This window comes from Suricata suricatta, chromosome 9 (assembly GCF_006229205.1).
Source record: "Suricata suricatta isolate VVHF042 chromosome 9, meerkat_22Aug2017_6uvM2_HiC, whole genome shotgun sequence".
Lineage (NCBI taxonomy): Eukaryota > Metazoa > Chordata > Mammalia > Carnivora > Herpestidae > Suricata > Suricata suricatta.
In genome coordinates this window covers 11555574-11579681 of record NC_043708.1, presented here as the reverse complement: position 1 = coordinate 11579681, position 24108 = coordinate 11555574, and the positions used below count along the sequence as shown (strand labels likewise).

The 24108-nt window shown below is 41.7% G+C and overlaps 1 protein-coding gene across 1 annotated transcript in view; it reads right to left on the bottom strand.

Moving 5' to 3' along the window:
• The window catches only part of CATSPERB (cation channel sperm associated auxiliary subunit beta), a 107980-nt gene that overhangs the window by 23325 nt on the left and 60547 nt on the right, over positions 1-24108 (bottom strand). The window contains exons 12-15 of the mRNA XM_029952163.1: positions 18156-18310; positions 16163-16317; positions 3884-4074; positions 1305-1643 (exon numbers count right to left, since the gene is read on the bottom strand). Coding sequence (XP_029808023.1) covers positions 1305-1643; positions 3884-4074; positions 16163-16317; positions 18156-18310 — 840 coding nt within the window. The remainder of the gene's footprint in view (positions 1-1304; positions 1644-3883; positions 4075-16162; positions 16318-18155; positions 18311-24108) is intronic.

The window sequence follows — 24108 nt, the reverse complement described above, 5'->3', positions numbered from 1 at the left end:
TGGCGAGATCATGACCTGAGTCGAAATCAAGAGTTGGATGCTTAACCAACTGAGCGACCCAAGTGCCCCACAATCGTGAAAAAATTAAACAATTTAGTAATGGCTGATGGATCAGGATTCTAGAACATCTACAGAATCTATTATGAAGGATGCATAATGGCCACAAATACAATTAAGAATTTATATAGAGTTGACTTGGATGGTCCTTAGAAAAATTCAACTCTGCAAATATTTTCTCATAGAAATATTGGTCCCCTTCACTTCTGTTCTTCAGTCAAGTTCTCAAATGCATGGGAAGGTAACAGGATGGTGCCGGTCACACGGGACGGGACGGCTCAGGGCAGAAACGGAAGGGTGAGCGCCCAGTTAAAAGAGCCGACAGCCACTGCTGCCCAGACGAAGCCAGGCAGTCAACAGGCTATGTCATTGGGCCAGTCCCTGCCGGCAGGCCACCTGCTTGCAATCACTCCACACTGAGAAATTTAATACAAAGAGAGATTCGGGAGACCAAGAAGTCTAACTCCCACCCTTACAATCAGTAAGTCCCGGCTGAGAAGTAGGAAATGAGTAGCCTGAAGTCTCATCTGCAACAGTTTCCCTTAAACTAGTGATCTGGCCACTGCCCCCCAAACTATCGCTGGGTATTGTGGTAAAATGCAGATTCTGATTTAGCAGGGTCACACCCTTCGGGGAACCACAAAGTAGCTAATTTATTTGGCTTTGAGTTCCCTCTTCATTTCTGGTGACAAGCTTTTGCTCCCTTCCTTCCATCCTTCCTGCCTCTCTTTCTAGCTCAGTTATTTACTAAGATTTTTGTTTTATTTTATTTTTCTAGTATGCCATTTCTCCATCATCTTTAGTAAGTTTCATATTACTTTTATAATAAATAAATGCCATGGAAAAATAGGGAAAAGTATAGAATTCTATTTTAAAAGCCTTTTGGGAGGGGGCTTAAAATGAGTACTTGAAATAATTACACTACCAAAGTAACGAAAGGGTTTTCTTTTTGGAGGACATCAAAAATCTAAACTAAAATTCTATGTAAACCAGGGCTGGTAACTTAACTCATTTTCCTCATTTGTAAATGAGGATTAAAATCTAGCCTTTTAGAGTTGTAAAAAATATAATACTTAGTGCAGCACCTCGCAAACAGTAAGCAAGTGTTCAGTCATTAGGGGGGCATACTGTTATTAGCAGAATGCCAGATACTACGTAAGCCAAAGGTAAAAGAAATATCAGTGTCCGTTTTATATTCCAGAAAAACAACATCTCCTTTTGACGTTTCCCAATAAAAACAAGCTTACCTTTTGTATTAGGTATGACCTTAACTTCTACAGTGTAGGATTTCCCCAGATCAATGTGTTTCAGGACACCGAGGGATAGGGAGGTGTCACGTTGCTGAAACCAGTAATTACATGGCTTTGCATATATTTTCCACATTCGCCCATTCTTGTGCCCGAGGTTGTATAAGAACCAGGAGTCTCTGGGGAAGGTCATATTGTTGAGTGCCGTTGTAGGCCTGGTAGCAATCGCTACCACATTCTTGTCATCTAACACGCTTATGATCAGGAAGCTGCTGTAACCGGGAATCACCACTGTCTTCTCTACATCCAGATCTTGAAATGAAGAAATAGTACCTGGAGCTAAGGCAGGAATCATTTATTATAAAATAAAATAGCCAGTGTTCTCCAGGCATACTGGTGGACATAACTGATGAAAACACAATTTGGGTTTTTAAACTATAGTCTTAATCAGAGAACATGTTGGCCAGATTTTGAGGTCAGAATTCAAATTATTTTGTAGAACGTGTATCACAAATATGTCAAGCACAAACCTATACTTTAACCTTTATTATGAAACTAGTTCTATAAAATCCTCAGCTGAAAAAAAAAAACAACTACCCACATAGGTCTAGGAGAGCTGATTTCTTTACTGCAGAACTGCCAAGAGCCTTAATAATTTAGAATCTTTCTTATGATTCTACAAGAGAAGGATAACATAGCCAGTGATGCCCCAGTTCCAAAGGTGTGCTGATTACAATAGAAGGTCCTCAACAAATATTTGCTGAGTAGATGAATAATTGATTGTTTAGGAAAAGCATGAAGATTTCAAAGAAACTGGACTTTTAGGGCAGGACCATGAGGAACACCTCATGTAAGGAATGGGAAGGGAGAAAAATTTCACAAAGTAGACGAAGAAGAAATGAGTGGAGAAAAGCCATCAGAAAGGATGTTCAGGGAGCCTAAAGAAGGTTATTTCAAGGGGAGGTCATCACAGTCAAATGCCTTTGATAGGTCATGAGCTATACCACCACCACCAATATTCTCCTCGTTCTGACAAAGTAAAGAGAAGTGATCAAAAGAGACCCTCACGGTTCTCTATCATGCACACATGCTCTAATTCTCCCACTTTAAACAACAAAAACCCTTTCTCACCTTTCCTCCAACTGCCACATAATCTCTCTCCTCCCCTTATGGCAAAATTCCTTGAGACAATTGCCTTAATTCACTGTCTTCAATTCCTCTGCTCTCCTGATGTTTACAACCTAATCAAACTAGACTTTCATCTACACTACTCCACCCAACAAAAGCTTTTGTCAGTAACTTTCACACATGTCTGCTGGTCAGTTTTCCTTCTTCATCTGACCTGACCTATTGATTCCCTCCTTTTTAAAAAATTTTAATGTTATTTATTTTTGAGAAAGAGAACAGAGCACGAGCAGAGAAGGGGCAGAGAGAAATGGAGACACAGAATCTGAAGCAGGTTCCAGGCTCTGAACGGTCAGCACAGAGCCTGACCATGGGCTCGAACTCAGAGAGCCCTGACATGGGCTCGAAACCGTGAGATCATGACCTGAGCCTACGTCTAACGCTTAACTGACTGAACAACCCAGGCGCCCCTCCTTCCTTCTTGAAAAACTGTCCTCGCCCAGCTTCTGAGAGAGACTTTCTCTTAGTTCTTCTTTGAGCAGACCATCCAGTCTCCTTTCCTGACTTGGAATGCTAGGGATTGCATCTTAGGCCTTTTTTTTTTTTTTTCTTCCATATTTACACTCATCTTCCGGCTGATGTCATCTGGTCTGATAGTATCAACTACCATACAGGTACTGAGGGGTCAAATTTCTTTCTCCAGTCCAGGTGCCTTTCCTGAACTCCACGTTTGTCTTCCTAAATATGAACCTCATTTCTCCACTTAGATGAAATCTTAAATTCAATATATTGTCTCACCTGATTACTGTAATTTCGAAACTGATTTCTCTTGATCTTTCCTTTCTGACCTCTATCAGCTACCTACTATATTCTCAGCACAGGAACAAAAGTGAACTTGTTAAACTCTAAGTCCAGTCATGTTACTTTCTGCATGAAACCCTCCAATGACTCCCCATTTACACACAATAAAATCCAAATCCTTACAGTAAACTATACAAACTTTGGTTTTGTATCTATCACATATAATCCATTTGAATAGAAATATCCTACATAACAGTGACTTAAAATCATTTTAGTATGTAGGGCAAAATCTACATGGACATTTTTCTTTTTGGACTTCCTATTTTTTTCACTTCTCCTGAATACTGTTTAAGATGAAATAACATCATAAGCATAAATGACAGGCACTAGTATTGGTGAAATACTAATGAAGTTATAGCTAGGTCTTATTATATTAGAAACCAAAACTTCCTCCAGGAACCTTAGTATGTAGACCAGCAGATTGTCAGTTGGACAAATTTTGATATATATATACACATACATACATATATATACACACACACACACTGTTTTATAAATAAGCATGAACAATCCTCCTAAAAAGATAATTCTTCTTTTTTTTTTTTTTTTTTTTTTTTTTAGCCATCGGAGATGTGCTATATTATTATACTTACTTTGTGACTGAAGAGTGAGTTTATAGGTGGCATTTCCAGCTTGAGTAATGGAAAGGGAACTGGACAAACAGGAGCTCTCATTCTCTTCTTCCATTCCAAAAGGGTCTATCACTTCAGTAATAATAGAGGACAAAAATCCTTCAGGAGTGTTATGTTGTAACACCTTTTTTATATAAGCTGTTCCAGTTTTCCTAAAAACCAAACCAATAAACATCAAACCCATCTGGATAAAACAGTGGTTTAAATGAGCAAGTTTTTGAAAATATGATTTACAAATACATCACAAATGGTCAACAAATGAATATTTGATTATCATTTATTCAGCCTCACTAGCAATCAATGGAATATCAGCTATAGCCACTGGATACAATTTTTCACCCATCAAAGAACAGCAGAGATTTTTTTAATGACAGGTTCAGGAGTGGCAAGAATTGAGTGAAGATAAGCATGCATCCACTACTGATGGTTTGTAAAATTGGTGCAAGCTTCCCAGAAAGCTAATTGACATTATGAATGAAGAGCTCTACCTTTATTTTTACCCCTCTGATTCCATAAGTCTACTGACAGGGCTCTATCCTAAGGCAATAACTTGAAACCCAGAGAAAGAAAAAAAAAAAAAAGGTTTCCACACAAAGATGTTCATTATGGCATTATGATGAAAGTTAGAAATAAGAAATGCCAACAATAGGAGAATTAAGTAAATGATAACACATGATCTAGTTAGAATAGATGTAACTATTCAAATATTTAGAAAGTGCTTTTAAATATATAAGAAAAGTAGCCATGTTCTAATGTCTAAATGAAAGAAGTAATGTGATCCATGAGCATGGAATGTTTTTCCATTTCTTCATGTCCTCTTCAATTTCCTTCATAAGTGTTCTAAAGCTTTCAGAGTATAGATTTTTACTTCTTTGGTTATGTTGATTCTTAGATATCTTAAGGATTTTGGTGTAATTATACATGGGATTGATTCCTTGATTTCTCTTTCTGCAGCTTCATTATTGGTACATAGACATGCAACAGATTTCTGTACATTGATTTTATATCCTATGACTTTGTTGAATTCATATATCAGTTCTAGCAATTTTTTGGTGGAGCCTTTCAGATCAGAACAACAAATATTGTTAAAATGTCTATACTATCAAAAGCAATCTACACATTCAATGCAATCCCTATCAAAATAACACCAGCATTTTTTTCATAGAGATAGAACAAACGATCCTAAAATTTGTATGGAACCACAAAAGACTCTAAATAGCCAAAGTAATGTTGAAAAAGAAAAGCAAAGTGGGAGGCATCACAATTTCAAACTCCAAGCTGTATTACAAAGCTGTAATCATCAAGAGAGTATGGTACTGGCACAGAAATAGATCAATGGAACAGAGTAGAGGACCCAGAAGTGGACCCACAACTGTATGCTCAACTCATCTTTGACAAAGGAGGAAAGGATATCCAATGAAAAAAGACAGTCTCTTCAACAATTGGTGTTGGGAAAACTGGACAGCTACATGCACAAGAATGAAACTGTATCACTTTCTTACACCATACGCAATATAAATTCAAAATGGTTGAAAGACCGAAATGTAAGACAGAAACCATCAAAATCCTAGAAGAGAACACAGTCAGCAACTTCTTTGACCTTGGCCACAGCAACTTCTTACTGTATACACATCTCCAGAGGCAAGGGAAACAAAAGCAAAAATGAACTATCAAGACTTCATGAAGATAAAAAGCTTGTGCACAGAGAAGGCAACAATAAAGCTAAAAGGCAGACTAAAGAATGGGAGAAGGTATTTGCAAATGACATATTGGGTAAAGTGCTAGTATCCAAAATCTATAAAGAACTTACCACCCTCAACACCCCGAAAATAAATAATCCAGTTAAGAAATGGGCAGAAGACATGAATAGGCACTTTTCCAATGAAGATATCCAGATGGCTAACACACACATGAAAAAAATCACTCAACATCACTCATCACCAGAAAAATACAAATCAAAACCACAATGAGATACCTCCTCACACCAGTCAGAGTGGTTAAAATTAACAACTCCAGAAACAACAGATGTTGGCAAGGATGTGGAGATCCTTTGTTCTATCGTTTGTTCTATCTCTATGAAAAAATGCTGGTGTTATTTTGATAGGGATTGCATTGAATGTGTAGATTGCTTTTGCTAGTATAGACATTTTAACAATATTTGTTGTTCTGATCTGAAAGGCTCCACCAAAAAATTGCTAGAACTGATACATGAATTCAACAAAGTCACAGGATATAAAATCAATGTACAGAAATCTGTTGCATGTCTATGTACCAATAATGAAGCTGCAGAAAGAGAAATCAAGGAATCAATCCCATGTATAATTACACCAAAATCCTTAAGATACCTAAGAATCACTGTACTGTTGGTGGGAATGTAAACTGGTGTGGCCACTCTGGAAAACAATGTGGAGGTTCCTCAGAAAGTTAGAAATAGAACTACTCCATGACCCAGCAATTGCACTACTAGGTATTTAGCCAAAGGATACAAAAATACTAATTCCAAGGGGGTACAGACACCCCAGTGTTTATAGCAGCACTATCAACAATAGCCAAATTATGGAAAGAGCCCAAATGTCCATCGACTGATAAATGGACCAAGAAGATACAATATGTAGATACATAGATACAGATATATAGATACATATACAGTAGACTATTACTCAGCCATCAAAAAGAACAACGTGGACAGAGCTAGAGTGTATTATGTTAAGTGAAATAAGTTTGTCAGAGTGATTTCACTCATATGTGGAATTTAAGAAACAAAACAGATGAACATATGGGAAGGGAAGGAAAAATAAGATAAAAAGGGAGGGAGGCAAATCATAAGATGCTCTTAACAATAGAGAACCAACTGATGGTTGAGGGAGGGAGGTGGATGAGGGAGGGGCTAGATGGGAGATGGGCATTAAGGAGGGCACTTACTGTGATGAGCACTGAGTGTTATATATATACACACACGATGAATCACTAAATTCTACTCCTGAAAGCAATACTACACTATATGTTAACTAACTTGAATTTAAATACAATCTTGGAAGAAAAGAAACAAAAAATAAATGAAAGAAGAAAGGTGAAAAATGATAATTAAAAACATTAAAAATGCATTTTTGAAAGGATTAATTAGTAACTCATCAAAATGTTTACAGTTGTGACCTCAGTTTGCTTCTCCATGTTTGTCTGACTCCTCAGAAATTTTACAATGAGCAAGTACTTTGTAGTCAAGGGGAAAAATCCATTTTAAAAATGTTAACTTAGGACATCCACATGCAAAAGGAAAAAAATCTAGATGTAGGCTTTACACCCTTCACAAAAATGAACTCGAAGTGGATCAGAGACTTAGATATAAAATGCAAAACTATCGAACACATACAAGATTGACATTGGAGAAAATCTACATGACCTTGGAAATGGGGATGACTTTTTAGATAGAACACTGAAGGTATGATCCATGAAAGAAAAAAGTGATAAGGCATACTTGATTAAAATGAAAAACATTTGTTCTGTAAAGACACTGTCAAAGAGAATTCGAAGACAAGCCACAGACCAGGGGGGAAATATTTGCAAAAGACACATCTGATAAATGATAAATAAACTGTAGAGGAAAAAAAAAAACCAAACAGCTCTGCTTTTACCTTTTTTCTCTACCTCCCTAGATTATCAACCTGAGGCCCTGGATATAAAACTGACAAAAGACAGATTAGCAGTAGAAAACAAAGAGAGTTGTTTTTTTTAATGCTAATTTATTTTGAGAGAGTGGGAGATAGAGAAAGCAGGCTCTGAGCTGTGAGCAAGCGGGGTTGGGGGGGGGGGTGTCCCCCCAGGAGGGGCTTGACGAACTGTGAGAACAGGACCTGAGCTGAAACCAAGAGTTGGATGCTTAACCAACTGAGCCACCAGGGAACCCCAACAAATAGAGTTTATTAGCCTGTGTGTCATGTTTACAAATGAGAGAAAAAACCTCAGTGCTGAGGAACTCGAAGTGGTGGTTAGAACCTAGGGCTTACAAAGCGTTTTAACAAAGAACAGCAAATCTGAAGAGTGACAAGGCAAAGGAAAAGGGGTTTAGGCTTTCAGGAGCGGCAAACTGGAAAAATACATATATCTTCCGGGGAGACTAATGAAAGATACGCCTTGTTTAGTAAGATTGGTTATGTAGATTCCATTCAGGCCTCTGGACTTTAAGAGTTTCTGGAGATTTGGAATCATCTTGCCTTTCCTGGTGGGGAGGGAGAGGGAAGATGCTTAATTGCTTCTTTGTTTTTCTTTTTTTTTTTTTTTAAGATAAGGATTCAGGAACATGATAAAAATCTGTGTTCTTTGTTAGAAGACCAGAGGAGAAATAAAAGCTCTGTCATTTATCAGTTGTGTGAGGTCTTGAAACGCCTAGCCCTTCGAGTCACAGTGTCCTTAAGTGTGTTTTATTGAAGGGGAAACTTGGGGTTTGAGTCAGAGATTTTTTTTTTCTTGTGTCTATTTCTTCTCAATTGCCTTCAGCTGAAAACAATCTTTATGCCAAACTGGAATATTTTGGGATGGCATATTCGGATCCCCTAGGAAATAAAGAACGCTTAAAACTCAGTAATAAAAAAATCAACAACCCAATTTAAAAATGGGCAAATGATCTGAACAGACACCTCACCAAAGAAAATATACAGATGGCAGATAAGCCTATGAAAAGATGCTCCACATCATACATTATCAGGAAATCCAAATGTAAACAATGATGAGATACCACCACACCTATTAGAATGGCAAATATACAAAACACTGCCAACACCGAATGCCTTCGAGAATGTGCAGCAACAGGAACTCTCTTTCATTGCCGGTGGGAATGCCAAATGGTACACTTTGGAAGACAGTTTGGCAGCCACTGATAAAACTACACATATTCTTATCATGTGATCCAGCAATCACATTTCTTGGTATTGATCCAGACGAGTTGAAAACTTAAGCTCACACAAAAATCTAAACTAGGATGTTTATAAGAGCTTTTATTCATAATTGCCAAAAACTTAGAGGCAACCAAGGTCCCCTTCAGTAGGTGAATGGATAAACAAGTGTGGTGCATCCAGACAATGGAAAATTATTCACCACTAAGATGAAGTGAGCTCTCAAGGCATGAAAAGACATGAAGGAAAGTTCAATGCATTTTTCTAAGTGAAAGAAGCCAGTCAGAAAAGGCTATTTAACTCTATGATTCCAAGATACTACAATGACTCCAACTATGTGACATTCTGGGAAAGACGAGACTATGAAGACACTGAAGAGATCAGGGTTATCGGAGTTATTGGGGAGGGAGGGATGGATAGGCAGAGCATGGAGGATTTTTAAGGCAGGGAAACCACTCTGTATGGTGGTATATGTCCTTACACATTTGTCAAAACCCACACTGAGAGCGAACCATAATATAAACTATGGACGCCGGGTGGTGATGATATGTCAGTGTAGGTAAGAAGCGTACCACCATAATGCAAGGTGTCGACAGTGGGGAAGGCTGTGTATGTGGGTGTGGAGGGTGGGGGTATGAGCACTCTGGACTTTGTGCTCAGTTTTGCTGTGGACCTATAACTTCTCTAAAAAGTAAAGTTTATTAATGAGAAAAAATTACCTGCTTTGCCTCTGAAGTCAATGACCAATGGCCAGGCAGATACCTCAACTACCAAAGCTGTCTCTCCTGGTCTCCACTCCAGTCTCTTTTATTCAAGTGTCTAGGATTGCTATTGGGGGTAATCGAGCTCTATTCTTCTGGGAGAGGTAAGAAATCAGTTGTTTTTTTGAGAGAGAGAGAGAGAGAGGCAGAGTTAGAGAGAGAGAATCTTAACCAGGCTCCACACTCAGTGCAGAACCCAATGTGGGGCTCTATCCCACAAATCTGTGAGATCATGACCTGAGCTGAAATCAAGATTCAGACACACAATCAATGGAGCCACCCAGGCGCCCCTAGTTATAAGACTTGTGATTTTGCTTTAGAGGCAGAAAGATCAATCCAACAAGAAAACAAAATAAAACAAAGCAAATAAAGCACAAAGTCATCACTTTCCCTAAATCCATCAGATAACTAAGGTCACCCACTAAGATAACCAACTAACATGAAATCCAGGGGAATAAGCCATTCCAAGGAGAGTCTGAACATAGGAACAGTCTTATCTGTGGAAGAGCTTGGGAGGGAGAAATCCAGTGTTGGTCACAACACAAGCAGGTAAGAATTAGCTAAAATTGTAAAGATAAATAAATTAATAAAAAAAGCCCAAGCATATGCTCACGTTGTGAGTTTGGAATAGCTGGGGCACCTTTCAAAAGGGTGTCCCCTTTAAACTCACAAGTTCCTTCCTTCCCATGGGATTCCCTGAAGGCTCATGAGAACGATGGGTGCAGGGCAACTGACCAGAAGACCCCGAGAGACCCCTGGTGGTGGTCCAGGCAGCATGGAGGATGGGAGGAAACAGGAAAGCATCACCCACGTTCTTGAACTTTTTTCATAGGGAGCAAAAGCTTTAAGCCATGGGAGGTGGGACATGAACCACTTTTGCACACAGGCTTCCAAAGAGGTAATCAGGACTGCGAGGGGTGGCTGGAGGGTGCTGGCCCTGTAGCCCCACTTCCCTCCCTTCTCCCCTCCCCCTGTCCCCCTAGGTAGCAAAAGCTTAGAGCTGCTGGGAGACAGGAAGCAGAGCCACTCAACCATGGGGCACAGGCAAAGACATATTCAGAATGAGAGAAGTAGACAATAGTAACTCTCTTCCCATTATAGAGGGTCAGGAAGCTGTCTTTGGTCTCTAGTTCTGATAGAATTATCTACTGGCACCTGGGTGGTTCAGTCAAGTATCCAACTCTTGATTTCAGCTCAGACCACTGTCTTAGCTCTTAGCCCCTCTTAGTGAAAAGACTGTTCTTCATGCATTCTTATCCAGCGTCACATTGATGGTAAATCTAACGTCCATAAAATGAAATGTCTCATGGGAGCACCTGAGTGGCTCAGTCGGTCAAGCATCTGACTTCGGCTCAGATCGTCGTCTTGCAGTCTGCGAGTTCAAGCCCCACATAGGCCCCTATACGGACAGTGTAGAGCCTGCTTGGGGTTCTCTGTCTCCCTCTCTCTCTGTCCCTCCCTTGCTTGTACTTGCCCTCTCAAAAATAAATAAGCATTAAAAAAACTTTTTTAAAGAATTATCTCACTGTGAAGAAAAGAGCCAGAAATTTCCACCCAAGATTGAACTTCAGATACCAGGCAGAATTTGGCTACAAGAGGTCATTTCTATTAACAGATTATTGTTTTTTTGGTGGTTTTTTTCCTCCCCTTAATAGAACCTGACAAGCTGAATGTAACATTTAGATGCAAGGACAAAGGCCAAGAAAAACCAGGAGGGGGTGTTACACAGTTTTAGCCACGGTGACAAAGGGAACATGAGTACTTGGATGAAGCAGAGAGAGACAGAAACATACCCCCTCACACACGGACCCTGACCTATCTTGGGGAGGGGACCCCATATCAGTTGGGGGAAAGAGTGAGTTTGTACATATGGTTGGTTATGTATATAAAAAAAGAAATCCGTTCCCACTTCACATGACACATTAGTTCTAGATAAACACTTAAAAATGAAAAGCAAAACTTTAAAACTATTACAAGAAAACACAGGAGAGTCCCAAATAGGTCGTGGTATATTCTTGTGAGTGAATTTCAGATACATCAATACTGAGGAATTTAAAAAGCATATCGCTGTATGAAAAAGCATATTGATGTATGCAAAAGACAAGTTGCAGAAGAATAATACATTTAGCAAAACTAAACAATATGTTTTGATGTATAGGTGCATGTTAATGCCATAAAGGAAAAAATGAGGGGGAGGAGCCAAGATGGCGGAGAGGAAGGGAGCTCTGTAAACTTCGTCCGCTCCATCCATCGAACTGAGAAGGACATTACTCCCATCTGCAAGAGTGGAAGGAGAAAATGCAGACTCCAGAAAGAAGACAACCTCAAAGATGCCTGAGTGAGTGAGTGCAAACTGGGGAGATTGGAAAACAGGCCAGCCCGAGAAGGGCTGGTATTTGCTCAGCAACGTAACAGGGCCGCTGAAACCGTTTGCATGTCAGGTACGGGGAGCGTCTGCTCTGCAGTAGTTGGTGTGGTCCACATCTTCACTGAACCATTTATGCTTTCCATTCTTTTCTTATATCAGGGCTAAAATTACTTCTACTTTACATTAAAAAAAAAAACCCCAGTGTTGGATGGACAGAGGAATATTTCTCATCACAGAAGAATGACCAGAAATAAACATCCTATCATTACCCTGTTGATGGTCAGTTAGTCCAATTGGGACATCCTTTCATTGTCAAGAGAGTGTAGTGAATTGATCCAGATTACGCAAACCTCTCTTACTTACATGTGTCTCTTATCGTCCAAAAAATATATTAACTTTATACATTGGGTAAAATGCAGCTAAGTTGAAGTGTTCTACCAGTCTGCTACTCATAATACCACTTAGTTTTGGAGGGAAGGGTTTTGTGTTGTTGTTCAAGGGGATCATATAAAAAGTTCCCTCAGAATTTGGGGGGAGACATTTTAGTCATTTGTCCTATAGACCCTTAAGACCCAAGCACCAATATGAACCTCCTTAAAGTGAAGCTTCACAGGTCAAGGAGTATTATTTGACCTTTTGTTGGGCTCAGTAATGGTGTGGACATGCAGATCATTCAGTGATCACTGCTTGGAGATCAAGGTCGAATTTAACTCCTCACACATATGGCTGCGTATTCTGTAGGTGCTTCTTTCACGTTCCTTGCTTGTCTCGGGTTTATTCCAATGACAGAATGGTTCAAGGAAGCATAACCAATGCCCTGTTTGTTTTCCTCCAGGCATGGGTTAGAATAAGCTTCAGACTCTTCCTGGACCCTGAGCCAGCGGTCGTTATCATAAGGACCAGTTTCTGATGACAGTGTTTCGGGATTTTGCCGGATTCCCCCGTCAGTCTCCTCACTCCGAAGGGCTGGGGAATATCAGCCAGGTTAACTTCTCTTCCTCCTGTGTCAGAAGGCTCCTTTTTTTCTCGGTGCCTTCTCAGGCCCAAGAGTAGGTACAAACAATCATGAGCAGAGACAATGCCCCCAAAGGGAGCAAACTATCAAGCATCCATCATTTGTCCTCCATCACTTCCTGAGAGGGTGGTCCTGAGGCACCGGTTGCATTTAGTAGAGGGTATTCTGAATTATTTTCAGTCCGTTCCCAAAATTCCATGCACACGTGCCCACACAGATCACAAGCTGAGGACTGTGGCAGTCTTCTCATTCACATGAGTTCAGTGTCTAACATGATCACTTGAGAATCTGGGTCCTCCTTTTCCCGTTTTTTCCTTCGAGCTTGCACCGGGTCACAAATGGTTCCTTAGTACAGTAATTCACAGGGCACTCCAGTGTAAGTGAACTCCCTGCTGACACATTATAGACGGAATATCTCTTTACATCCAGTTGTGCAGTACATGACCTTTCCCTTTTCATACAAAGGAAGTATGGACACTTCCCTGCTCCCTGAGATTCAAGCGGATGCTTGTAGCACAGCAATGCGGCCAGAGCTAAATGGCGCCGGGAAACAAATTTAAATTGGGTTAAGAATTTGCCCTCTCCCAAAACACTGGACAAGAAGAGAGCCGCCTGATTCTCAGACAGACATTTTTAGGCCAAGGAAAGATTCCTCTGGCCTCAAAGACAAAACTGTGGGACTTGCCTGATATTCACCTGGAGATAGAACAGAGAGAGGTCCCCGGAGGGGTTTGAAGGACAGCAGGAGGAAAATTAACGTGGTCTCTCCAGCTTATGCAGTGAGAAATTTCCCATCTATTCATCCAGTTACTCACCTCATTAGAAGCCTTCAATGCCTCCCCCTCACCTGGAATGAGACCTAACCCCCCCAACCTCACCCCTGCGCGACTCAGAAGGCCCCACCTGGTCTGGCTCCACTGTCTTGAATGACTTTTCTCCTCCTTTCACGACACTGAAGTCATTCTGGTTTTCCTTTGGTTTCTCAACACACGCCATGTTCCTGTTGACCTGGGGGCCTTCTACACGCTGTCCTCTTAGTCTGGAAACTTCCCCCCACCCCTCTCTTCATCCACATTCTTCTCTTCCCGTCATAAGCATCCCTGTCCCCAAGCAACCTTCCAACATCCTCCAACAAGGGCTCAACCCCCAGGAAAACACTCTCTCAATGCCCCACAATCCTCTGTTGTCAAGTCATTACAGGAGTTCAAGGTGTGCCTGGGTCTGAATGTCTTTTTCACTGTTCTGTGGTACCTAGAGTGCCTTGCCCGTTCTGGAAGAAACGAATGAAGGGCTCACCCTGCTCCAGCCCCTGAATACATAGAATCTGCCTTGGCCTGTTGCTGACTTCAGAACTTTGGGTCACAAACCCTTGACCTGCCCAGGTGAAGTTTGGCTTTCTTCTAGTTCTCTGATCCTGATGCTTTGCTCCCATTTCCGGCCTTGGAGATGCCGCATTCCCTCCTTTCTGCATAAGTAGAGCAAAGTTAGAATCTGACCCCAGAATGTGCTGTCCTGTATCTCAAAGTTCACCTTATGCCACCTCACTTTCAGGAAAGACCTACAGAAGCACCTGTCTTCCCTAACTGAAAGAAATCCCAAGAGGATGTTCATTTTCACGAGAAAAGGCAAAAAGTGAAAAGGGAATCCAGCTTTTGTTTTGCAGTGAGCAGAGTCCTTCCAGGGGCCGTGCACACCCCTAGCAGCCAAGAGGATCCCCCAAGCTCCTTCCCCTGGACCCGCAGGCAGCGCCGGGGCATCAGGCTGCCAGAGCTCGGACCTGTGGGACCTGCGGTTTCTCTCCATCATTCTGTGCCTCCGTTAGCAAGACGTGTCACAAGGCACCAGGAAAAGCCGCCTGGAGGTTATTTTGGGGGTCTGGGAATGCTCAGAAATTTTTCCACAAAAATTAAGGGTAATTGCATCTTTGCTTATGCCAGTTTGGCTTCCAGAAAATTTCACAGGAAACTTCTGCTTTTGGATAGCAAGGGAAAACTTGTATTTGGATATTTGAGAGAATCATATGTTTTTAAAAAGTATTAGGATGTAAAAAAAGAATATTACCACTGAGATTATATTAATCATATGTTAGTCTTTTAAAAAGTGATTTTGTATGTTTTCTACAAGGACGTGCCTATATAAACTAAGTGGCAGGGTGCCTGGGGGCTCAGTTGGTTAAATGTCTGGCTTCAGCTCAGGTCATGATCTCACAGTTCATGGGTTTGAGCCCCACACCTCAGGCTCTGCGCTGACAGTTCAGAACCTGGAGTATGCTTTGGATTCTGTGTCTCCCTGCTCTCTCTCCAAAATAAATACACATCTAAAAAATTAAAAAAAAAAAAACAACTAAGTGGCTTGGAATGTCACACATACAAAAACCACTGAAAACAAAAAATAGTTTTAAAGATCACAGGTTCTTTTCTTAGACACAGAAAGTTCTACCACCCTTGTGTGGGGTGAGGGGACTACGACCAGCATTTTTTCCCTCCTATTCAACTCCAGTCTCCACCTCCATCGCTGCACGAGCTGCCCCACGGCACACGGAGCTGTCGGCTATGGGACTAGGTGTAAACCTATATCCTGATACTAATATAATAAACAGATTTCAACCTGGTGGACACCCCCTTTGTTTGGGGTAGGGTGAGTTTCTTCTGGTCATCTGAAATGGCTCCTTTTCTGGTCGTTAAATTTGGGGCACTGTAAAATTCATAATGTTCATCAGAGAGGGTTTTTAGACCCTAAAGTAGCTTTAAGGGTCCTGGGCTCTTGCTGTTTTCTTGGGAGCAAGGATGGTTAAGAATACCACATAGCTTGCTGTGCAGTGCTTTGTGCAAGGTGACCTTCACTTTGCTACATGCGATTGTGTTTAGTGCATCTAAGAAATGCCATGTAAGTGAGCCGTGTAGACAAGCAGGATCTAGTGCAGGCCAGGACATCTTTGATACTCAGCAGTGACAGAGCACATGTCCATAGCATGTCCTGATGGCGCTGACACCATCAAGCCTGTGTTTCTGAACTTGGGGCATCACTCAAGGCACCTTGAAGCCTATCGATGTCCTTGGGCGTCTGAGGTCTCAGAACAGACGTCCTCTATTTGGTACAGCTAGGAACACACGACTCAAAGAAATTAGCTCGGAACTCAGAAACTGGTTTAGAAACCAGTGTAACTAGTGTGCAATCTAACTACATGTGAGGCAAATCAGTCAGTACCTGGAGTAGATCACTTTTCCCATGTGGATGCTGCTGAATTGCTTGGTGTGTATAGTCTGTTGAGATTCGTTTAGGGGGACGTATGCAGAAAAGATCATTTCTTTTGGAGAGATGAACTGTGGCGCAAGTGCAGTTTCAAAGCCTATATCAGGAGCCTGGAGTAGGAAAAAAGAAACCATTGCGTCTAAACTACTATATACTTCAATTAGGGCAAAATGCAAATATAGGATTTGTCTCCAGGTCAGGTCAAAACAGTACCGTTTTATCAGGAGGAATATTTCCACGTGTCCTGTTTGAATAGCCATGCGCGTGTGAGGGAGAAGATCTCCTGCCGGTGAGGAGGCAAACTCTGGGGAGTGAGATTCGGTTCAGGACTCCTGTGACCTCGGCACAAGACTGGAGTGGAAAGGGCACGGAGACGTGCCTTCCGTTGTGTGGGAGGGGTCTGGAGGTGCAGATTTTAGAGCGGTTCTTACTGGAGTTTTTTGTTTGTTTGGTTTGCTTTGCTTACAGGAAGGGGCTGTACAGCTGCTCACTTGAAAGCCACTGCCCGCCCCCTGCACGCCAGTGACCTCCCGGCTGCTGTCTGGACCCCCAGCTCCCACGCTCTAACCTTTCCCATTTCTCCTGTTTCACAAGCCTTTCCCTATAGTCCATGCCGGCACCACCGCCCCGATTTCTGACCCGAAGGTCTTTTCAACACACTTTTCTCTGATCCTGATCTTGTCCACCTTGGGGAACTCTGGGGACCATCTTGAAGTAAGTGTTGCTCGGTTGACTTCATTGCTATGCCATGGGGAGGGTGGGTGGTAGGTAGTGTAGGCTGGTTGGGGGTGCGGCCATTCAATAGTGCCTCCAAGACCCATATTCTGTCTTGTCTTGATCCCCTCATCTCTTAAACTTGGGAACCCACTGAAAAGAGGAGAGAGTGGGAAACAGATGCAAGAATAGACATTGAGACAGAACCAGTGTCTTTTTTTTTTTTTAATGTTTTTAAATTTATTTTTGAGAGACAGAGAGAGGCAGTGCAAGCAGGGGAGGGTCAGAGAGAGAGGGAGACAAAGAATCCGAAGCAGGCTCCAGGCTCTGAGCCAGCCATCAGTACAGAGCCCGATGTGGGGCTCGAACCCACAAACCGTGAGATCATGACCTGAGCCGAAGCTGGACCCCCAACCGACTGAGCCACCCAGGCGCCCCGAGACAGAACCAGTGTCTTAACGGCTGTTGAAAGGCTGAGAGTGCTTTAGAATTCCAAACACCATGGGGTACCTGGGTGGCTCAGTCCGTTAGGCATCTGACTTCAGTTCAGGTCATGATCTCACTGCTCATGGGTTCGAACCCCATGTTGGGCTCTGTGTTGACAGCCCAGAGCCTAGAACCTGCTTTGGATTCTGTGTGTTTGTCTCTCTGCCCCTCCCCTGCTCATGCTCTCTCTTTCAAAATTAAATGCTTAAAAAAATTTTAAGTTATTAGAGCAAAAAAAAAAAAAATTGTGTATATATATATATATATATATATATATATATATATATATATATATACACACACACCCCATCATCTGTGAGGAAGTCCTATATTAGAAAAGGAAAAAAAATGAAGGGGCAGGGTTAATATGAAAAAGGAAAAGTAAACCACTGGGAAATATGGAACTCCTATTTCTTGGTCAACCTTGAGAGGTAGAAAACCAAACCTATAATGAACCTGGGTTGGAAGTAATAGGTCTAAGTAATAGCTCAGACTATCTGGTCATGTTGCTATGAAGATATTCTGGGTGAAATTAAATCTATATAACTCTGAATGGGACTAGGAAAAAGGTTTTGGAGATGTTCTCTGCTATCTGGAGGTTTTGTTCCTATAGTCAAACAGAGCAAAGTGCATTAATAGGAGTTTGTCCCAAGGAAAATATCTTCCTGTTTTCCCACAATTCTGTGTATGGAATGTGGCATCTATTCTTAAATCAAGGTAAACAGTTTCACTGCATTATATCACTAACCTGTCTAAAAATACCTTTAGAATTTCCAAAGGCTACAAATGACCCACCAGATTCAAAACGGTCTGGAGTCAGTTTATGTATATAGCCCATGTGGTCATAGTATAATGTGAAAATATTGTCACTAATAGATCCGATTTTATTATATCTTCTTAATCCTATTAGGAAAGAAACAGAAGTTTTAATACCATACCTCATTAAAACAAACAAACTTCATCTAAACTAAGGGGTGGAAATAGGGCTTTGAGATTCCACAATTGGTAAAATACATGTTAGTCTTGGTTAAGTTCCTCCAAAGTCCTTTCCAGGATCCATTTCATTACAGAACCTGTTCGCTGAAGTAGGTGAAAGCGAGAGTGAGGGTCACGTGAGAGGTCTGGAGAAAGAGAGGTGAGCGCCCCCTGGTGGTGGTTCCTCTTCCCGATGCCGGGAGAATTCTCTGCTGAGACCACGGCGTCATTAGCTATCCTGGAATGACTATGTTGAACCAAATTCGGTGTCCTGTGTTTCTCTCGTGCCTTTAGAGAAACATGATGCACGCAGTCCTGGCAGTAATCTGGTAGTAGAGTAGCATTCACCTAACCAAACACACACTGGTCTGGGGAGAGAGAGACAGACAGACAGAGACAGACAGAGAAGCGACCCGCGACTCCTGAACTTTGGAGTGCCCAGGACTCAATTTTTAGATCTCTTCTCTATCTCTGAAGATCTCATCCAGCTTTAGGATTTTAAATACATTTTTTTAAAGTAGTCTTCACACCCAGCACATAGACCAACATGGGGCTTGAACTCACAACTTGAGATCAAGACCTCAGCTGAGATCAAGAGTCAGACACTTAGCTGAATGAGCCACCCACATGCCATTACATCCATCTTTACGCGGATGATTCCCAGATGTGCGCCTCTCATCCCTTCTCTTCCCTGAACTCCAGAATGTACGTCTGGCTGCCTCCTGCCAGCTCCAGATCCAGGGCGGTCAGACATCTCAGCCCACACTACTCCCAGCCTGGACTCCCAAGCCCTGGGCAGACTCCTCCCCCCGCAGCCTTCCTCCTCTCCACAGCAGCAACTGCAGTTTTCCTTTCGTTCAACCCAAACCCATGGTGTCCTCCTTAACTCCCGTCTTCCTCTCACACCCTGTACCTAAGCCATCAGCAAATCCTACGGACTCTAACCTCAAGATACATATAGAAGTCAACCTTTACTCACCAATTCTGCCTCTGTCACTGCGCACAAGCAGGTACGGTACGGGCAGAGGGTTGTGGTGAGGAATTAGCTCACGCAACTATGGAGGCCGAGGACTCCTGTGATCTGCTGTCTGTTATCTGGAGAAGCGGGGGCCTGAGAACCAGGGGACCTGATGGCATGAGTCCCAGTCAGAGGACCAAGACATGAGAACTGAGAACCAGAAAATCTCCTAGTTTAAGTCCCAGGCCAAGGACAGGAGAAGACTTGCGTCCTAGCTCACAGGCAGGCAAGAAGCAAAGGAGGGAACTGTTTTCCTTCACCTTTTCTGTTCCACTCAGTTACTCAGGCCCCCAACGGATTGGATGAGGCCCACCCACCCATGCGGGCAGTCTGTCTGCTTTATTGAGCCCCAGTTTAAATGCTAATCTTTTCCAGAAACACCCTCACAGTCACATTCAGTAATACTGTTTAATCTGGGCACCCCCTGGGGCACCCGAGTGGCTCAGTAGGTTAAGTGCCCTACTTGGGCTCAGGTCATAAACTCATGGTTCGTGAGTTCAAGCCCCAAATGGGGCTCTGTGCTGACAGCTCAGAGCCTACAGCCTGCTTTGGATTCAGTCTCTCCCTTTCTCCCTGTCGTGCCCTGGCTCACACTGTCTCTCTCTCAAAAATAAAGAAAGAATAAAAAAAAATTTTTTTTAATCTGGGCACCCCTTGGCCCAGTCAAGCTGACACAAAATTAACTATTACAGTTGCTAGGGTTCACTATGCCAAAATACACTTTTTTCACATTTTAACGTCTTGACTGAGATCACTTTTATAATTGCTGTGTCTTACAATCATCGGCCACCAGGTGGCACTCACAGTACAGTGGTCAATTTGGTCCCACAGGCATGTACTTTTCTGTCAGCTTTTTATATTGTCCATCACTTCGAGTTTCCTGAAGCACTGGTATTATGCAAGTTGAATTTCACAGATGCTTAAGATGCCTTCAATAATATTACATTATAATTTGGTATTGAAACAAAATTATTATGGGCTTAGCAAGAGAAAAAAAAAAAGCAAGGCATATATTTATCAGTAAACAACACTGGAAAGTAAACCACACAATTTCTTGTATGACTACACCAAGTATTTCACAGGACCTAAGAAAGAAAGAATCAGGGGCACCTAGGTGGCTCGGTTGGTTAAGTGTCCGACTTTGGCTCAGGTCATAACCTCGCGGTCTATGAGTCTGAGCCCCATGTGATCGGGCTCTGAGCTGTCAGCACAGAGCCCAGAGTCTGTTTAGATTCTGTGTCTCCTCTCTCTCTGTCCTTCTCTCACTCTGTCTCTGACTCTCTCTCTCAAGAAATAAACATTTAAAAAAAGGAAGAATCCCACAAGGAGATGAAATGACATTATCTTTTGCTAGTGAAATACCACTCAAAAACGGCTGGCCTATCACACACCAAGCAAGGAAATAATGTCAGCGTGATCCATGCATCACTCAGTCACACTGTTCAGATACGCGTTGAGGTTTGATCGGAAGTTTTTCCTTGTGTTAACGGAACAAAGTCATCTTACGATTAAACATAGGTTTTGCACTATTCTGTTGGCTTTGCCTGTGAATTACTGGTGGAGTCGGCTCCAAATTCTTAGGTAATATTATTTTCTCTGAAGGTTCTGTAGAAGAATATGTGCTCTTCATTCCGCAGCAGAAAAGTCCAAAAATGGCTTGATTTTGGGGGAGAGGGGGCCTTCAAAATTGATTTACATTTTCTATTTCAAATAAATCAGAAGTGTTTTGCTTTTTGTTAAAAAAATCTTATTGTCAGTCTTGGTTTCCTTTAGTGTTTTCTATTTTCAGTATTTATTCATCCACCCATCTGTCCATTCATATTGGAGGGAATGTTCCAGGAACCACAGATACAGAGAAAGAGCTACCACCTCTGTTCATCACTGGAAATTCCTACAACTAGAAGCTTTTCAATCTTTAGCATCTGTATTTACCATTTTAGATTCTTTCCACTTATTTGGGTTTTTTATTCTACATAGACATGTTTCTTTATGCCCATACTTTGTCATAGTTCCTCATTTATATTGACAATTTAGTTCCATTCTCTTATGTGTTATTTTTACTGGATGCAAAGTAATCTTATTTAGCTGATTTTGCTTTTTGTTTCACAGTATGTGCTATTGATTCACTATCTGCCTTTTCCTCCAGATCCATCCTTAGACTTCTCTTCCCTGTTTGCTACACTGGAAGGCTTACCCCTGTGAATTGCAATATTTGTGCTGTTTCCAGAAGGCTTCTGACTGGGTTTGGCACTAGCAGGAGAGACGAACAAGGGAAGGAAAGAAAAGTCCAGGTTGTTTTTCCCTGGCTTTCTCCCTACTTTAGTGATGTCGTTCTGGCAGGAGCGCTGAGCCTCCTAGACTATACCTCGTACAGGATGGCCCCTCTTCCATCCCAGCTTTGATGGGGCTCAGATGATGCTACCTATCTACTCTCTATCTGCCTATCTGTCAGCTATTTATTTGCACTACCTCTCTTTTAAAATGTTTATTTATTCAAAAATTTTCAATGTTTATTTATTTTTGTGAGAGAGAGAGACACACACACACACACACACACACACAGAGCATGAGTGGGAAGAGGAGCAGAGAAAGAGGGAGACACAGAATCTGAAGCAGGTTCCAGGCTCTGAGCTGTCAGCACAGAGCCCGATTCGGGGCTCGAACCCACGAACCATGAGATCATGACCTGAACTGAAGCCGGTCGCTTAACCGACTGAGCCACTCAGGCGCCCCAATCTCTGGGTATTTTAGTGTCATTGTTGGTTTCTTTAGCTCTGTCCACTGCTCTGCAAATAGTCTCCTTATAAAAGCTCTTCAAGTGAACACCTGAGTGGAATTACGTTCTCTGCCTGGACTAGAAGGGGCATCATATTGTTACTAGAAATGTCCCTGGAAAACAGAGTATCCAGGCTGGATTCTGGGGCTGAGTTGCTCCCATAGTTAAGGAATACACAGAGGACCTTTATGCCCGATAGCTACGGTGACCCTGGCAATCCGCAGCAAGCAAGGGCACGGCAACCACCGAGTGTGACAGTAGCGGCATGGGATGGTGTGTCTGTGGAGGGAAGCACTTTAAATGGTCAGATGCGGTTGCTGCACTTGACAACAATGACAAGTACAGTTTTTCCAAAGATTGTAGGATGGTATGACCTTTATGGATCCACTGAAGAGCTTCCCAACAACAACAACAACTCATGACCTTGAGTGTTCAGCTCAAGGCCAGATTAGAAAGCTGACAGCTATATGGGGAGCAAAGAACCTTACCTCATACTACACACAAAACCAGAAATTCCACCCAGACCTATGTAACCAATCTAAAACAATCTGCTAGAAGGAAACAGGAAAATATCTTCATAACGTTGGTCTAGGAAAAATTGTCTCAAAGAGAAAATAAGAAGCATCACTTGCCATAAAGAAAAGATTGATAAGCTGAATGTTTAAAAATTAATAATTTTGCCCCTCAGAGGACACTGTAAAGAGAATAGAAAAGACAAGCCATTGGTTGGAAAAAGATGTTTGCATGCCATATTTCCAAAAGAGGACTCATGCCCATGATACATTAAAAATTCATAGCAATCAATTAAAAAAGTTCATTCCAATAAAAACTGGATTACAAAGAGACTTGAGATAATTTCCCCCCAAAATATAAAACATACAAAAATGTGCTAACCATTATTACTCATGCAAAGCAAGTCTAAAAAAAAATTTAAAAAAGCAAATCTTCAGTGGATCCATTACATACTGGTCCTAATGGCTTACAATCTAAGACTAACAATCTCAGGGCTGGTGAGGAGGAAGAGCAACGAGAATTCCTTCACATTGCTCATGGGACAATAAATTGATACAATGACTTTGGGAAAATGTTAATAGTACTTAACATTTTTCCTCCCACAAAATGTCAGACGAACATACACTTTACAGCATGGCAGTTCTATTCCAAGGTATAAACCAAACAGAAACAAAAGCTCTGTCCAGCAAAAGACTAATACAAAAATGTTCATGGCTTCTCTATTTATAATCAGCGTCCAATGGAAACAATTCAAATACCTACTAGAAGTAGAAGAGATGTAGTGTTTAGACAGCGGAAGATGACACAGCAGTGAAAAAGAACAAATTGCTGCATCAGTATGGAGGAATATCACGGTCATAATGTTGACTGAAAAAAAAATGCATAATATATTTATGTGAAGTGTGAAACCAATCGATGGTATTAGAAGTCAGAATAATGGCTACCCTTACAAGTATCCTGAATGGAAAGTGGCATGAGGGAGCTTTCTGGAACTCCGGAAGTAGTCCACCTCTCACTCTACCTTCCAACCCCTCCTAATAGTACTCGTGGCCATTTTCGTTTATCTCATAATCCTATGATCGCACAACTGGTGTCTCAACAAATGTTCCAGCAAGTACACCAAGAAGATGAATCTGATACCAACAGAAATCGAATAAAAGCTTAAAATTGAACTGGACAAAGAATTGAATATAGGATCCATAAACACAGTGGTGACGATGTGGAGGAACAGAACCGGCATTCTGTGGTCTCTCCTCGTCCCTGAGTAGGGAAGAACCAATGAGGAGGTTCCATGATGCTGGTGTGCATCAAGGACTCGGTTCTGAGGTCAAAGAAACCTTGCATTTTGAAGTCATATCAGAAAGCGTTAGAAGGCTTGTTGCTAAAAATCATATCAGAGACCAGAAGAAACTGGTTTGA